Here is an 18,331-nt window from a genome sequence, read left to right as displayed (position 1 = left end):
AATATCTATCCGTTTGTGGATATTTAACCATTATTGATGTACAAATGTAACAATGAAATTATAACTATACATACGTCTGTAAGAATACCATTTACTTGGACAACTCTACGTGAATAATCAATATAATGTAGTAATTGCACTATGACCTGTTGACAAATCTGTAAACGTTAGCTAGAAATTTTAGTTAACTTGACATTATAAGCAACAGTAATACTAGTAATGTGGTAGCTGGAAAATATATTGATATTTATTTCATGAGGGTATCCTCTAAAAAATTCTTAGAATCTGACAGAATGCACCAATCAGAACTCTTCAGTAAGGATCATATGAAACTGGCCAATCAATTCTATTTCCCCGGGCTTGTCAATGATGATTTAATACGGTGGGAAAAGTGTGTATACTAGATGTGTATCTATAAACTCATCATTAGAAGTCTATCACATGGCTGCACCACTGTTAACAAACTATGGCGGTGTGTTTTGTAGAATATGAAAAAGGTGGATTTTCAAACAAGATTATTGCTTGTGTAAGAGTCAGCTTTTGGGGAAGGGGAGGGTTCCTCCAGCAGAGCACTGTCACTTAGCTTTAGCAAATCAAACAGCCGCAGGGATGAGACACAGAGCGACTGACAGCAAACTTTGCATAGTGTAAGCCACTTGTCTTATTCTGACGGAGATATCATTCTCAAATTGTTAACGCTGTAGCTGCAGAGTCACGACTGGTCCTTAGAGTTAAGTAAGAAATAAAACATAACAAGGTGTACTGTTATAGGAAATGAAGCAGAGTTACTGTTACAGGTCCAAATTTTCCTATAACAGCACGTCCCAAAGTTTTCATTCCTCTTATACCATGACAATTTGCCAATGATTAACTTTTTCTAATAAATTTATAATGACATATTGCAGTTTTTATCATTTTATAGTTACATTTAATATTCTGGAACACTGGCAAAACAAGAAGTTAATAAGACCAAAAAAAAAAAAAAAACGCAGCTTGTTATGTTATTTTCCTATGACAGAATACTTACTGTTACAAAGCACTGACACTGGACATTCATTTTCTATAGTTATATTCTGATAGTTAAATAAATATCTCCTTATACAGTCACCGTAAGAGCACTTGTACAACTGCATATTCATGCAGTTATCCAATCAGCCAATCATGTGGCAGTAGCGCAATGCAAAAAAAAATCATGCATATACAGGTTAAGAGCTTCAGTTAATGTTCACGTTGAACATCAGAATTTAAAAAAAAAGTGATCTCTGTGAGTATGTGGTTGTTGGTACCAGATGGGCTGGTTTGAGTATTTCAGAAACTACTGATCTCCTGGGAATTCCACACACAACAGTCTCTAGAATTTACACAGAATGGTGTGAAAAACAAAAGACATTGAGTAAGCAACAGTTCTGTGGGTGGAAACACCTTGTTGATGAGAGAGGTCAGAAGAAAATGGCCAGATTGGTTCGAGCTTCCAGGAAGGATATAGTAACTCAAGTTACCACTCTTTACAACCATGGTGAGCAGAAAAGCATCTCAGAATGCACAAAACATCGAACCATGAGGTGGGTTGGCTACAACAGCAGAAGAACACATTGGGTTCCACCCTTGTCAGCCAAGAACCCGAAGGTTGTGGGTTTGAGTCTCGGATCTGGCAGGGATTGTAGGTGGGGGAGTGAATGACCAGCGCTCTCTTCCACCCTCAATACCACGACTGAGGTGAGATCCTTGAGCAAGGCACCGAACCCCCAACTGCTCCCCGGGCGCTGCAGCAAAAAAAGGCTGCCCACTGCTCTGGGTGTGTGTTCACAGGGTGTGTGTGTTCACTACTGTGTGTGCGCACTTGGATGGGTTAAATGCAGAGCACAAATTCCGAGTATGGGTCACCATACTTGGCCACAAGTCACTTCACTTCAAGAACAAGAATCTGAGGCTATCATGGGCACAGACTCACTGAAACTGGACAGTGACAACGAAGACTGGAAAAAGACCAAGTAATTTTTTTTTCTAATCTTCAACTTTCTAACCAAAGCTGCTGGCCCATATCTGTATGATTTTATGCATTGCATGCTGCCACACGATTGGCTGATTAGATAGTTGTATGAATGTGTAGGTGTACAGGTGTTCCTAATAAAGTGCTCGGTGAGTGTAGTAAACACCATATCAATGATTATGAATTTTTCTTTGTTAAATAACTGTATTTTTAACTCAGTATTTTTAATCTTAGAGAATGTAGAGCTCCTGCCATACAAGTCCCTGTGAATGAGCTGTTACTATACAAACAATAATGTATAATAGAAACCTGTAACTTATAGCAGCATTATGTCAGTGCTGCTGTTAAATAAAATTAACCAACACATTCTGACCAATCAGAATTGAGAAATCAACAGTCCCATGGCATAAACCCGACATAATAACACTGTGCTGCTCAGCTACTCCAGGCTAGCTGGTACCTGTGATTATGTTGTGAAGGAACAGACATGGGGTGCTGACTGGGTTTGCTAATTTTAACGAATGAAGCTCTGACTGAGGCATACAAAACACATTCCACAATTTTAATAGCATTGAATAACCCAGTGCAAATGTGGACATTTAAAAAAGCATATTGTTTAAAAATGAATGAAAATGTTAGCTTACCTTAGAAGAAGAAAAGGTGATAAAGCTCCAGTGCCTGGGTGATTTAAGGATCTAGATGACAGTGCAAAGCCCAGACAATGACATACCTAATACATACCTACTCATAATCAAATAATACCTTCTACACCCTGTGATTTACATGTTTTTAGTCATTTCGGATTTAGACAATGCCACACAGACAGTGCTACTGACTGTAATTAAGATCTGGCTTGCACAGCAGCAACAAAAATATAGTTGTGGATATGTCCAAAACCACAAACCACATTACTAAACATTCTTTTATTCATTCATCTTCAGCAAGTGATCCATCCTGGTCAAGGCTGCGGTGGATCTGGAGCTTATCCCACTGAACGCTGTGTGATGCAGGAAACACTCTAGATGGGACTCCAGTCCATCATAAGACACCAAGCACATATGGTACTAATATATGGTACTAATGTTAACGTTAAATGGCAGACTACAGTATATACTATCTCCAGTATGCCTTCTACCTGTAGATTTGATGTATTTTCAAATTTTAGGCTGAAAAATCAACCTTAGCTAGTTTATTTTCTGTGAACAAACTTGCTAACTGACAACTTAAGAACTAAATTGTGTGATAGTCTGAAGGTTTAGATAGACTGATCTGCTAATTAGAGAGAGGTATGAAGAGTTTTGAAAATGATTAATGCATGTTAGCATTCTTTAAACAAAACACTGTAAGAAATTTATTATGTTTCAGAAATCTTCTTTAATGTTTAACAGAAATCTAGTCATTTTGCATTTACGCTGTACTCAAAACTAGAAGGTTAAAGTTTGTGAACAAACTTTGTGCTGGCATTACAGAGCACCCTAAAAGAGATGATTAGATTATACTAGATTGTTTCATTATTATTAGTTTTAAAATGCCAAAACATTGAATTGTTAAAGGGTTATAAGGTTAAAACAGTAAAACTTTAAAAATGTTTTTAAAAAATTTCAAGGTTAAAACATGTGCAAAGGTTGTTAAAAGCTTAACACATTATTTTTAAAGATTAAAACATTAAATGTTAAAACATTATGTTTAAAACTTAAGATTTAAAAGTTATTCACATATAAGTTTGAGGGGGATTGTTTGGAATTGTGTTAGCATTTAGCTAATGGGTTGCTATGCTATCTCAGGTGGTTGCTTTTTTCACCTCAGTACTTTGTAGTAACTTTTTTTTTTTTTTTACTTTTAATTACTAAAAATGAACACATTTTGGGTCACAGAGTTGATGCTGAGGTAACTATGAGGAAACCACAAATATGTCATGGATTAAATTACGAAGTGGTACTTCACACACACACACACACACCGAATACTAAACTTCATACAGCTACTAGACATGGTAAGCTATGCAGTACACAGTACACTGCATACTAGCGCGCTATGCAGTACACAGTAAAGCGGTTGAGACGCGGCTGTGTTGGTTATGACCGCTAGGCGGCAGTAATAAGGCGCTTGGCCCCAGGAAGCCCTAAAAGATGAAGAAGACACACTGCGACCAAATTCAAATTTGAAGGCGGTGGATGTGTTCAGTGTTCGCCTCGGGCGGGATATTTCATTATTCTCATTTAAGCAGTTTCCCTACTGTGATTATTTAGAGGTGGTGCACACCTAAAGGAAAAACGATGGCGAGCCGAAGAAGGTATGTTTTAATGTTTGTTTTAAGAGATAGTTGTGCGAGACTAAGCTAGTTAACCCCAATAATAGCCCGATAATAATAGTAACGGCAGACTTTCAGCACTTCCTTTTCCAAAACATTAATCTGGCGTGAATAATGTGAGCATTGTAACCTGTAACACGTAAATGTAAATCTAATGTGTGATTTGTAAACACATATAACAGCTTAATTTTCAGTAGGCTAATGCTAACTTTTTGGCTTGCTAGCGTTTACCCTGCTGAAAAAAAACAACAGAAACCGTCACAGGAACTCTAATGGTTTCCACTACATATACCATTACACACCACCAGTTAACTATTAAAACTTTTACTGGTCTTTAATGGTATTCACTAGACATAACATGCCACCGATAAAAGGCAACAGGTTAGCAGTAGAGACCCACAGGGACCACTAGAGTTTCCATTAAAACCAATACAGTGCCCATTATAACCATTAAAACCAGTACAAATTGTGTGAGGGGTTTCTATTGGTTTTTTTTGTTTGTTTGTTTGTTTGTTTTTTCAGTAGGGTATTGAAGAGATCACCTTAACTTTTCCCCAGCTGTCAGATAAGCTTCTTCCTCATTCACACTGAAGAGAGCGTTAATTTAAAACTAGCTACAACTGAGTCCTAATGTTTGCAAACCCACAGGACACAGTGAACAACACAAACATTAAACTGACCACACATTTCCTGTTAATTCTACACACGTTCTTTTGTTGTAGTGATGTGTCGTAGTGTTGTTTCGTTATTTAGAAAGTAAAACAACATTTTATGAAATAATGTAAAAAAAAATAATCATAATAAATGGCGCTGAGTCGTTTGGAGGCCGGAAGAGTCGACTCTTACTGGTGAGCTGAGCCGAATGAAGTGACTCACTGGAAAGAGTCGGAAATGCCATCACTACTTTGTTGATACATAAACATGATAGTGTTTCTATACGTGGTATACATATCAGCTTTTTATATAAATATCAGCTTTTAATTTTTTTTTTAAAAGTGGCACTGTGCCGTTTGGATCCCGAAAGAGTCGACTCTTACTGGTGAGCTGAGCCGAATGAAATGACTCACTGAAAAGAGTCGGAAATGCCATCACTACTTTGTTGATAAGTAACATAAACAGGATGATGTTTCTATACGTGGTATAAATATCAGCTTTTATTCCATTTAAAAAAACTCTATTATCTATGACATTTTTTAGTAATACATTTTTTTTAAACAAAATATTTATACAAAATGTTTTTGAAGATATTTATAAAAAACATGAGTAGGGTGATATTTTTTTTATTCAATGTCTAAAAAAACAAATTGGTAAACTGAAATTTACAATTTAAGCAGTACACACTTTTAGCAATAAATCTGCTGCTTCCTTACAGTGTGTAAATTTTTTTTTTTTTTTTTTAATGTTAGAAAAAGATTTCAAGTGTGTTGTGATATTTATTGATATTTATCACAATATACAGCAGGGAGTCTGAAAAAAGTCATGAACCAATGAGAATATGTTGAACGAAATCCGCAAAAACATGCTACAGAAGCTGAGAAAATACGTAAAGCGTAAAGGTGAACATGTATAGCATATGTTGTAAATAATAAATACAAAATTAAGTAGATATGGATTTACTCTCATTGGTTCCTGACTTTTCAGACACACTGTAGATGTGTAAATGCACAGCACTACTCAAGTCACCTCACAGCTCCAGGGTCCCTTCTCAGCTAAGCTTTCTGTCTGTGTGGAATTTCACATGGTCTCCTCATGGCCATGTGGGTTTCCTTTCTCTGGCTTCCTCCAACCCTGAAAAAAATCATGCCAGTAGGCGAACTGGCTAAGATAAATTGAATCTAGGTGTGAACTTGTGTGTGTGTGTGTGTGCATGGTGCCCTGAGATGGAATGGCGTCCCATCCAGGGTGTATTCCCACCCCATGCCCTCACACCCACCCTAATCAGGATAAAGAGGTTACTGAAAGTGAGTTACTACTCTGGGAAAAGATGTCAGGATCAGGAATACAAACTCTGAAGTGTGCAGTAAAGATTTTAAAGGGGGGGTGGGGTGCACAAACTTTTGCACTTAACAATTCTATTTTATGAATATTTTCTATTATGTTCCCATTAATCACATTATGTTGTGTTAAAAATCATTTTAAGGTTGTGAACGTTGTGCATGGAGCTATTATTTTTAATTACTGCACCATACCAGTTAATGTTAGCAGTCATTTGCTAAGCTTGGTGGCTATTCTAAAATGATTTCACCGTACAGTGAAGCCCTGGCTTCTTCCCTCGTAACCGGCATCAATCACGCCATGGCGAGGCTGGTGGACATCTGGGACAGTATCGGCATCATGGAGGACCAGAGGATCGAAAGGATGCAGACTGTTAAGAAATATATTGAGGTAAGTAGAAGCATTTATTGTGCCCTGTTATTATTTTGTATATTTTTGTTAATTGTCTTCTTGTTCCACAAAGGACCTTTTGACGGACATGATCACTGAAGAGGAGTCGCTGAGACATCGCATCAAAACCAGCATCATTACGACTCAGAAGCAGTTGGAGACGCTGTGTCTCGAGTTGTCTATTGAACCGTATAAAGTAGGTTTGGGGTAAAAACTTTGAACTTAAGCAGAAAACATTATATATTCCTTTTGTGCACAGTGTCCACACCTGTGTATAGTCAATTTAAAGCTGTTTTTTAGGAGAATATAAGCTGTAGATCACCTCCAAATCACCTGAGACTGCTACTGAAAATTTACATAAATCATTAACCTAATTTATGATTTGCTGTTCTCAGAGAATGTCCCTGTTATATCTTTACAAACATTTCTAAACAAAATCCCAAATCAATTTAAAAAAAAAGAAAAAAACTGGTGCCATACTCCAATAAATGCTTTTTCTTTTTTTTTTTTTATTGACAATACATATATATTTTTTATTTTGTTCAAAAATGATATTTTCTAAAATTCTGGTCATCAACAGTAAATCTTTTAGACCGAATTTTACCTGACTTTTTGTTTATGAACACATTGAAAGATTTTTTTTTTTCCAAGTATAATGTTTAATCCCTTTTTTTGTTCATGCTATTTCTACATATGAACAATCCATTTACATTTTATAAGTAATATTTAGGGGGAAAAAATCCAAATTTATATCACGTGTGATGTTAAGTAATAACAAAAAAAATCTAAAGTGTCTTTGTAAAAGGCTGTGTGTGTCAGAGACAGGGAATGAGGGAGAGAGAGAGGGAGAGAATGAGGAAGAGAAATTTTGGCTGCAGCACAAATCCCAGATTTATATTAATGCACTCGTTCTAATATGACTTTAAGAGAGAGCAAACAGAGAGGCTGGTAAGGGATTTATAGCTGCTATAATGTAACAGGAACTTGTTTAACTGACATTCAACATTAATCATAACTATAAAATGTCTTTTATTTATTTATTTATTTATTTATTTAAAATAATTAAACATTTTGAATTTTTGGCAGACTGCTTTGTTATAAAAGGAGTAAAACACTTGGGGATGTGCTGTTATAAGAGAATAATCAACTTTCAGTTGCTAACAGTACCAGCGTGAGAATTGCGCAGTCTTCATATAGACCGTAGAGATCACACGGCTATGCAAGAATGTTGCAAGAAATGACTGAAACAGAAATAAATCCCATCCTTACAGAAAAATGAAAGGAAGACTCTGGTGTTTGTCCTAATCTCACTCTACTCTATTTGTCATGTATGTGTGAATGAAAGAGATAAGAATTTTGAAATATTTCCCTGCATGGGAGGAAAAAAAACGGAAATCCTGTTTACGCCAAATTCACTCATAAAGAAGGTAAAGGGTAGCAGGTGAATTCTATCAATAAACCCATGAAATACAATATAATATAAATTCAAAAGTAGATCTGTCAGGATGATACAGACATGAGAGAATATCTTACCAATGCTGCCCTGGACTTTTATCCAAGTAAAAAAAAAAATAGTACAAGTTACTTTACCCTTATCTGAAGGGTTTGGTATATTCATATGCCATCAGAAAAAAAAAAAATAATACTTTCCCAGTGTAGCCTTTCGTAATGTGTAGTTGACTGTAGAATTCATCTAGTGTGAAATATTACATTTAGGCTGCCTTTTTTTTTTTTTTTTTTTTTTTTTTAATAAATAAACCATATGTCGCATTTCTTTTACCATCTGCCTCTTTTTTTTTTTTTTTTTTTTTTTTTTTTCCTTTTTTCCCCCACGTGCCCGACTAGTTGCCCTCCCCACAGCAGTGACTAGAGAATGTATTACATTAATAGCCTCTACAACCCCAAATATACATATTTAAAAAACTGTTATCACCTGATATCCCATACAGTTAAATAATTTCTGTTAGCCCTTATTTTCCTAGTATAGTCCTATTCTACTTTCAGATAACTATAAGCTAAAAAAAAATTTATGTCCTTACTCTATAACCCTTCAAAGGCTCATAAAAATGCTGTGGCCCAGTCGGTCCCTAGTCTTCCATAATAAGCATCACAAAGTGTTTGTAGTGAGGTTGACATTGTAGTGGAATTCACTGTGTGCTGAACCTTTCCAGTTAGAGGAAGACCTGACGGTTCTTCAGATAGAGAAGAACCTGCGCTGTCGCCTGGAGGCTCTGCAGAAGGAAAAGAGTGAGCGTCTGCGGGAGCTGAGTGATCTTAGGCAGCAGGATGAGGAGCTGTGTGTGACGCTGTGTGCTACACCCTACTACATCCCCACTGGCAGCATGCCCTCTCACACACAGCTGCAGGAGCTCCGTGAGCACATCAAGCAGCTCAGCGAGGAAAAAGTAAGGAAAGGGAAAAAACATTGCCATGTGCCTCTTTTTTTCACTGAAATATTCATTCTTTTTCGCATTCTCGGTTCCACCTCATATCCAAGTCTCTTTTTGCATAATATCATTTTTGGAAAACGTTTCCATGTACAGTAGCTACTGCTGACACAAACTGAGCACAGGCTAGCCTTTCATTCTTATTGGATGTTGTCTTTTAAAGCTTTTCCCATAATCCTCCATGTCGTTGCTATTTCCAATTGGCAAGCGAGCTGTACCGTACTCAAAAGCTGTGCTGAATTTTGTTCTCTTCTTACCCATGTACCCTGCAAACAGAGCCAGGACATCTCACTCATCTCAAAAGTCCATTTTCTGGGATTAAAAGGCAACATCACATTTTTAAACAACAATGTTTCAAATTAATTTTTCTTTCAGTAACCTTTTCTGATCACTATGTAGTGTAATCTTACATTTCTCACCCATGACTACAAATAAAACGTGCCATCTTCTAGTTAAAAAAAAAACCCAAATCACTAATAGTGTAGAAAGACATTTGAGATTCAGACCTACAAAATGCACATCCACATGTTTATCTTTAAACATTGTTTGGTAATGTTTTTTAAGCATCTTTTAGTAAGGTTTGCACTCAGACGCCTGTATTTTCCTTAAAAATGAAAATATCGGCACCCTTGGCTCTGTTCGGCAGCCATTAAGTGAAAATTTGCTTATTTGTCATCGTGACTCACTGTGTCTCTAGGGAGCCCCACACATAGTTCAACATCAAATTAGACGCCTGGTTTTGTTTCTAAGTCAGTTATTTGAATAGTATTTTACTTCTGGTGCCTATCAAGTCACCACACCAATAGCCAGCATAGAAACTCCTCTCACTTCTACAGTTAGAGTTACTTGATTGGAAAGCAACACCACGGCTGTTATATGAATAGTCCGGGGTTCACTGTGGAAGTGCTATTTGTTTCAGCCTGGCAGTTAATCTTATAATTACTGTAGGCAGAATTGTATTAAATGCAAGTTTTTAATTGCAAGACATTTCCAATGCAAGACATTTGCATGATGGGCCAGTAGTCAGTGGTTCAACATTTGTGGCCAGTGGGATTGACTTGTAACTCGACAGCATTCTAAATACTGAGCTATAACTGTAGAGAAAGACTAAAAATAGGGAGACTTTTTGTTACTGCTGAGTTTAAGAAATATAAGCAGATTTTTACAGTATAAACCCCCTTAACTATTTCCCTCAACACTGCCAACTATTTACCAACACATGACTAGAGTTAATCGTACACGTTTCTTGACCTCTCGCTCTTCAGGAGGTTTTCAAAGTTATGACCTTGGTTAATCATCACTCACTACAGGATGCTGATTATTAATCACAGCTGCCTCGCTGTTCCATCTGTTTGTGCAGGAGAGCAGGGTGAAGGTGTTCTCTGGGCTCCGGGAGGACATCAGAACTCTGATGGATGAAATGGGCCACGAGCCGGAAACCAGTCTGGAGCGAGAGTCTGTCTGTCCCGACACGGACATCTTCCTGCTCACACACGAAAACATCAAAGCTCTCAAGCTGTTGCTCAGTCAGGTAGTGTACAGTGTAAAGTGTTTTATCGTACTAATGTTAAGGTATAATAAATCACTGGTGCCTCTGCTGTTACAAGATAAAATACATCTCGAACAGCCATGTGTTTCATGTCTGTCCTGTCCAGCTGGAAATGAAGAAGGAATCTCTGATTTCCTCCCGGGACAAACTGAAGGATCGTGCTACGAGCCTGTGGAATCGCCTGAGCTGTCCGGACGAGGAGGCAGAGGAATTCAAACAGGAGCCACTGAACACTCTCTGTGATGACATCAGAAGGGTATGAGCTTGTACACCTGAAATCATGGCACCAAAAAAAATTAAAACACGATTGCACTGAAACGTTGGAAATTTGTGTCCACCAAATATTTTTACAGAAAAATTACAGAAAAAAAAAAAAACATTGTCAGTTTTTCGAAGAGACTTTTTTTGACAACAGTGATGCTGCTTTCCTTTTGTTGGTTATCAAGATCAATATATAAATAAATGAATATATCTAGGATAGTTCTGAATAATTTGACTACTTAACTATTTGTTTGATATTAGTTTCCCAACTACACATTAGTTTATTAGTTACCCTTCTGGATTCACCCAAACGCAGATAACTTCTGTGAATAGTTAGATCTCTATAGTTAGATGTTTTTACTTTAACCACAGATTATATCTCACGCTTACAAAATCTCGTCTTACAATTTCTTTAGACTTGTATGTTATTGACTGTGCGATAATTTTAAAAAATGGTTGCAGTAATAACTTGGGTGTTATACACAGGTTGATGTGTATCACACGCTGCATATGTTTCACACACACTACTGCATGGCAGCATGAAACTGAACTATAATTACACCACAGCTCAATGAAAATGGCATCAGACAGTGTGGCGCGTGTATAGCCTATTCATCTTTTTTCTAATTATCCATCAGTATTATTGGTATACTAACACTTTGTTCAACATGTAGTTTCACAGGAATCTTGATGTCTGTGTAGATTATTATTTGAAATAAACTTAAAAGTGTATTGAAAGTATTTCTGTGCATATCTATGGCGTTTATGCTAAACAGCAGGGGAACAGCACACGTTGAAGACGCAGGTTGATTTAGAACGTTTCATCTATTGCACCACTGTTCAGGCCTTCTAGGCTAGACAGCATGTCCCTGTGATTTGGAGGGAAACTTATTTATTTATTTATTGCTAGCTTCAGCTTTAACAGGGTTATATGTCTGAAATGTACAGTGTGTGTTTGCAGTGGCAGGGTGTGGTAGATCGTCTGGAGCTGCTCCAGAAGACCAAGCTGGAGGAGGTGATAGATAAAGTACGACAAGAGCTGGTGGTCTTCTGGGACAAGTGCATGTTCGGGCCAGAACAGCGAGAACCTTTCAATGTCCACTTCTGTGATGGTGAATATAACTGTCACTGATGCTCCACCATTTCCACCTGATACTGAATGAGTCAAGGTCACATTGTCATGTTATGGATTATGTTCTTAACCTCATGTTTGCTGTCCTGCAGCTAATTACACAGAGGAGCTGCTCAGCCTGCATGACTGCGAGCTGCTGAAGGTGAAGGAGTTTTATGAGAAGGCACATCCTTTACTGGAGAACATTGAGAAATGGGAGAGGAACTGGGCTCTCTTCCAGGATTTCGAGGTACAGAATTTCAGGATATGCCACTTCACAATCTTAGCATGATGTTTAAACACTGATGCTGGTGTTCAATCAGAGCACTGCTGAAAATAGTCACTGTTTTATTCAGAGAAAGGCAGCAGATCCGAATCGCTTCTCCAACAGAGGAGGCGCTTTACTGAAGGAGAGCAAGGACAGAGCGAAAGTGCAGAAGCTGCTCCCTAAGGTACAGAACAAATGCCACTGCATGTATATTTCATTAACTACGGTATCATATACCTCCTTTAATATTATTTTATGTCTGTGAAGCACTTCGACTTTCATTTTATGTATAAAAATATTCTGCAGTTATGTACTTGATCTACACTGAGTTTATTGGCTGCATTACAGATGCTAATGTGAATGTCGGTTATAATTGCTCATGCCATTCATGCTTCATTAGGACTATTTTTCAATGCGATAAAGTTTGGTTTACACATTAGAGTAAATTTATAGGCTCTTATGATCGCATCTGGGCTTTCCTCAAAGAGAAATGGCAAGGGCAAGTTAAAGAAGGCGTGTATTGAACAGTATGGACACTGATGTGCTGTTATTGTTGTTGTTTTCCCCTAGTGGTCAAATCTGCTGTACTCATTGGTTTTTATCGTAACACCACTGACCAAAGTACACAAAGTACTTGCCAGTGTGACTGCTTGACCACGGATTATGTTTTACATAAGGGTCATGTCCTGGAACAGTTTTAAATCCGTTCAGCGCAGATCCATGTTCTTGTCACAAATTCATGATGTTAAAAAAAAGCACTTTAAAAAAAATAATAATAGAAGAGAAATCTGATTTCACTTGTCAAAATGAGTCACATGTCCAGTAATCTTGATTTTTTTATTCAGATCTAAAACTCTGCTACTGGGGCTTGAATTAAATTACAAAAATTAAGATCTCTCTCTCTTGCTCTTTTTTATACAATATATATTTCACTTTTTTGTTCTATTTATTTCATTGATTTATTTTAGATATTTACTTAATTTTCTGTTTTCTTTGCCTTTTTGAAATCAGAAGTTCTTACTTGTGACTAATTATAATATGGCGATCTGTTAGCAGCATGTTAATCCACCAGGATTTCTTTCTTCTTTCTTTTTAAATTATTTATTTATTGATATTTAATTCTATTTATTTATTTACTTTTTATTCATCTATTTTATTTTTATTTATCTATTATTTACTTGAGATTTATTAATTCTTTTATTTATTTCATACTGCAGCAGCTTAAATAAAATTACTATTTTTAAAAAATCTTTCATTTAATTATTTTAGATAGTTACTTAATTATTTAATCTATTTCACAGACTGCAGCAGATGGTTTCCTGTTTAAAAACAGTCAAACTTTTTCCCTCTCCTCTGGTAGTGACATTTTGCATTGCTCTAATTGTAATATGCCAATCTGTGTGTGATACAGCAGTTAAAGCAGTTGCAGACTGATGCTAACATAACGCTGAATATTTTTAAAGTTGCACTAATGAAAAGCATTATCATGTGATTGCACAGTTAGTTGAACAGCAAGGTGTCAGCAGAACATTGGGAATGATAGACTGCAAGGACTGTAGCTAAGATTTCCAGGCCAAGAAAGGCACAGGACTAGCGACACTAACGGGACAAACAGTACACCAGTAGAGGATGCTTTAGAGAGACCACAAACAATATGGAAAATAAAAGCTTTCTACATACACAGTAAAATTGATACAATGAAATCGGGGTTTTATTTGTCTGAAAATATGGTGTATATATTAACGTGTGTTTGTGTGGACATACAGCTAGAGGAAGATCTGAAATGCCGTGTGGAGGCTTGGGAAAATGATCAGGGTTCTACGTTTCTGATGAAAGGACAGAGGGTGATGGACTACATCTCTAAACAGTGGGAAGAGCATCGTTCACAGAAAGACAAAGAAAAGAATGATCGTGTGAGTGATTTGATAGGCCACACAGATGCTGTATTTCCTGTTAAAACTTTAATAACAAGGTGAATGATCCTTCTCTGAATTACAGATGAATAAGAAAGGAGACAGCACTCAGTTTAAAACCCCGAATAAGAGACCTCATGGAGCAGCCAACAGCAGCGTGACCCCCAGCAAGATACGGAAGGTGCTACAAACTCACAACCTTCTGATAGCATAACGCTGGATTTCGTTTGAAGTTGTTCCTTAATCTTGTACCTCTTTCACTTCCTGTTAGACTCCTAATCAGCCTTCGCTGCGCACCACCACGATGAGCAGCAGCACCAGCAGTGCGTCCAGCACGTTTCTGTGTGTACCCGGCAAGCCTCCACTCTCAGCCAGGGTAAAAGTGCACGCTCACGATTGTTTCTTCCATATTGTGTTATATTGAAATATTCGTGATATTTAGAGATTCTGGTGCTAATATGTTGGTTGGTACTGTATTCATTATTCCTGAGAGGACAGGAGTTGGCTGTCGCTCTGGAGGTCACTGAGGACATTGCTATTGCAGTTACACTTAAGGATGCATTAATACCGATCCTGCTGTTGGTATCATCCTGATGTCTTGCTCATTTAGTCATAAAAACTGCTCAGATAGTATCACATGGTATCAGATGCTAGTATGTGGTGTAATGCCCACAGCCATGCTCCAAAATCTAGTGGAAAACCCTCCCAGAAGAGTGGAGGCTGTTACAGCAGCATAGGGGGGACCAACTTAGGAATGGGACGGTCAGCAAGCACATATGGGTGTGATGGAAAGGTGACCACAAACTTTTGGCAATTTATAATCAAAGCCGACTGCAAACTGTGCTCTGGAAATATCAGTAGGAGGAACTACAGCATCTTCTTACAATACAAGTAACCTGATAAAACATCTCATACTGTTTAATAGAGAGCAGGCATCACAGATCCTGGTTATTAAAAATGAGTGCAAGGTGCTGTGAACTGCGAGCACAGAGCAGTGAAGCGAGCGCGCAGTGAACCTGTTGCTTGTGAGAAAGAGCACTTAAGTTCTGTGAGCACTGAGACACACACACTTCCTTTCCCCTCTCTTGCCAGTGTCTGCATTTTGCTCGTGAGTCAAGGTGCAATTCACTTCGCCCATGGTGCACATTTTCAACAATGCTTGTACACTCAGTTCGGCTGCACTCACACTCACTACAGACCTGCCAACCTTTATGCAGATTCTTTTTGACTTGCTGCTATGAGTTATCATTCAAAAAAATATGCAAAAGTACAGTCTTCATGGGTTCTCAGCCACGGATGGCTGTGGCATCGTCAGGACTCAAACTCACAAACTCTTGATGATAAGGTGATTGCTTTTCTGTTGCACCACTCAGGAGCCTAAATGAAGAATGTTTTGAATCCATTAATGTGAAATAATCAATCAGTTAGGGAAACCACCAAAACAAATTGGCTGAAATTGATCAAAAATTACACAAAAGCACATATTTTGGTTGAAAGAGAAGAACAGAGCAGAAAATGTTTTTAATAAACATGAAGTAACTACTGTCAATTGTAAAATTGGACACTTTACAAATAATTAACTAAAGAAATAATTTTAATTTCAATAATTATTAGAAAGTGATTAAAAATGTTGCTCCTGTGCCAGTTAGTGCAGACAGGTTCAAACAGCACAGTCAAGCCCATCATAGTAGAAACATGAGTGTGTGTGTGTGTGTGTGTGTGTATGCATGGTTTTACAATAAACACCAGGCAAGCAGCAAGTTTCAATGTTACCTCCTAAAAACAAGTTTCTTTCCTCACCTTTTTTCAGCACTAAACTTCATATTAATGAGAAATCTAGCACAGAAGTAGTAGAGACAGCAAACACTGGACTCAAAGTCCCAGAATGCAATACAGTTGAATGATGGAGACTTCTACGAGATGACGTGATGAGTGTGATGGTGTTGATGTTGGTTTTGGAGGCTGATCTGTTTGAGCAGAATGTACAGATGAGGAGGTGTGAGAGCTGGACAGACTAAAGCACTGCTGCATTGCTCTCTCTAGTTAGAGATTAAGTGAGGGCTAAATCCCACTGCATCACTTTCAGCAAGTAGTTGAATGGCATTGTGGGTAATGTAGGAAAACAAAAACCAAAGTGAAAATAGACTAAGAACCAAAAATCTCTACATTTTATTATGAAATATATTCGCATCTCACTGAATATCACATTAATTAAATTAAATACTGATACGCAAGAGGTTCGGGGTGGCTTTTCCTTTCCAAACTATTCTTTCTCACTAGAGGGCGCCATGGCTTAAACATAAGAGGTTCAAAACTGGTCCCCTGTGAATGTTTGAATTCTTTTCTGCAATTATGCACCCGCTCATCTAGATTTTTCACTAGTAAGGAGATTTTCCTTTTTTGTTCATCTTCAGCCTAGGATTAAAACTTTCGAGGCAAGCTCAGCCCCTCGGACACCACTGCAGGAGTGCAACAGCGATAAGAATCTCATCCCTTTCTCCTACTCTGACTTTACAGTGAGTAAAAATTACACTTTTATTACGCTTCAGACGAAAGCAAAGGGTCATAAAAGAGCTGTTACATCACTGTAACACTGAGTTGCCAGTATGGGCGGGTGATGTGACACAGATATCATATCAGGATATTTATATAGATATATATATAGGTTTGCTAAGAAACCAGCAAAACATTAGTAACAACAACAAAAAAAAAACCTGTAGAAAACAGTTTGATACTTTTTTCTATAGACATCAATACAATCATATATATCAAGAGAAAAAAATCCAAAAATTATTGTTGGAAATATTTTAATTTAATTTTATAATATGTCACTGCTGGGAAAATTATTCCAAATTTTTGATGACACATCTTGTACTAGTCTTGTTTTCATCCAATTAAATGCTCTCTAAATATCATCTGTAATTAAATGCTCTCTAATGTATTCATCTGTACTGTGGAACATTATGTACAGTAAGTCTATTTTCACGTGTTTTTTTTTTTTTTTCTCCCACAAATCGTACTGGAAGTGGCCTTTTGTTTAAAAAGAAAATCTGGTCCAATCAGGGCAAAAGTTGGGGGGCAAGCCAGAGTAACATACATTGAAGACACCATGTTAGTGAGCTTCGAACTAAAAAAAAAGGAAAAGTGTGAAAGCACCATAAGTGTGGCTTGATGAAAGTATTTACAGTGAAGTCTGTAAGTAATTAGACAGTGGTGTGATTTTTATTGTTTTGGCTCGGATGCAGCGGATTGGAAATGTTTCAGCTATGAAGTGCACAATATGAGCTGCAATTTGAAGGTAACTTCATCTATACTGGGTGAACTTATTTTTCCTTGGTGTTGCTCAGTCAGACCCAGAAAACAGCCAGTGTCACTTCCCGGTTGTTTCCTTTAGTAAGTGAAATGAAGCTCAGGAGGATTCAAGGAAACGTTGACCAACTATTGACCAACTCCAGGATCCTTGCTTTGGTAGAATGTGTTTTTCTGTGCCGTTTTAATGTTATAATACATGTCCTGCATTTTTTTTTTTTTCTTCCCACAGAGTGAGTTATCCAGAAAGGCCAATCACGATGCTGTTCTGAACTCCACTGTTAAAGATGTGCTGTAATTCACCTTCAAAATGTGTGTCATTTCATTTTAGGTCAAATTCTTATGTGCAGCTACTATATTTAAGGCATGGATTCCTAAGGCATTTCTTTTTCTTAGGTGATGTTTGTATTTACATTTGTATGTATCATGGATTCAAGCGCTTTGCTTTTTTAGCAGTTTTTTTTCCCCCCCAGTTTTATCATTTTCTATCAGGTTTATATACTCTTTTATAGGGTCATGCAATGTATTCTATACATTGCAACTATTTCACATGCTTTTAAGCTGAGCACCTTAAAAGTACACATATATCTATTACAATTGTGTATTTTGTTCTCATAAAAGCCAAATAAATATCTAAATTTGTGTCTTTACGTAACTGCTATGTCTGTGTTCTGCATCTACATTAACACAAGGTGGGTGTACTGTCCACTGCAGGATTTTTAGCCCACCATCAAAACCAATAAAGTGCAAAGTGACATTCAGGCAAAATAATAGTTGATCATTTGAA

At 37.3% G+C, this 18,331-nt stretch overlaps 1 protein-coding gene across 1 annotated transcript; it reads left to right on the top strand.

Annotated features, from left to right (window-relative positions):
* Nucleotides 1-4,113: 4,113 nt before the first annotated feature.
* On the top strand, nucleotides 4,114-18,194 carry zgc:86764 (uncharacterized protein LOC797431 homolog). Its single transcript, XM_026941404.3, has 14 exons — nucleotides 4,114-4,283; nucleotides 6,554-6,686; nucleotides 6,760-6,882; nucleotides 8,858-9,091; nucleotides 10,494-10,664; nucleotides 10,789-10,938; nucleotides 11,905-12,055; nucleotides 12,168-12,304; nucleotides 12,411-12,506; nucleotides 14,089-14,235; nucleotides 14,321-14,416; nucleotides 14,507-14,611; nucleotides 16,650-16,751; nucleotides 17,777-18,194. The coding sequence occupies exons 1-14, from the start codon at nucleotides 4,267-4,269 to the stop codon at nucleotides 17,840-17,842; spliced, it is 1,728 nt and encodes a 575-aa protein (XP_026797205.1). The 5' UTR covers nucleotides 4,114-4,266; the 3' UTR covers nucleotides 17,843-18,194.
* Nucleotides 18,195-18,331: the final 137 nt, after the last annotated feature.

Source organism: Pangasianodon hypophthalmus, chromosome 15 (genome assembly GCF_027358585.1).
Source record: "Pangasianodon hypophthalmus isolate fPanHyp1 chromosome 15, fPanHyp1.pri, whole genome shotgun sequence".
Lineage (NCBI taxonomy): Eukaryota > Metazoa > Chordata > Actinopteri > Siluriformes > Pangasiidae > Pangasianodon > Pangasianodon hypophthalmus.
Note: the sequence above shows the minus strand (reverse complement) of the source record. Positions and strands in the feature narration are given on the sequence as shown.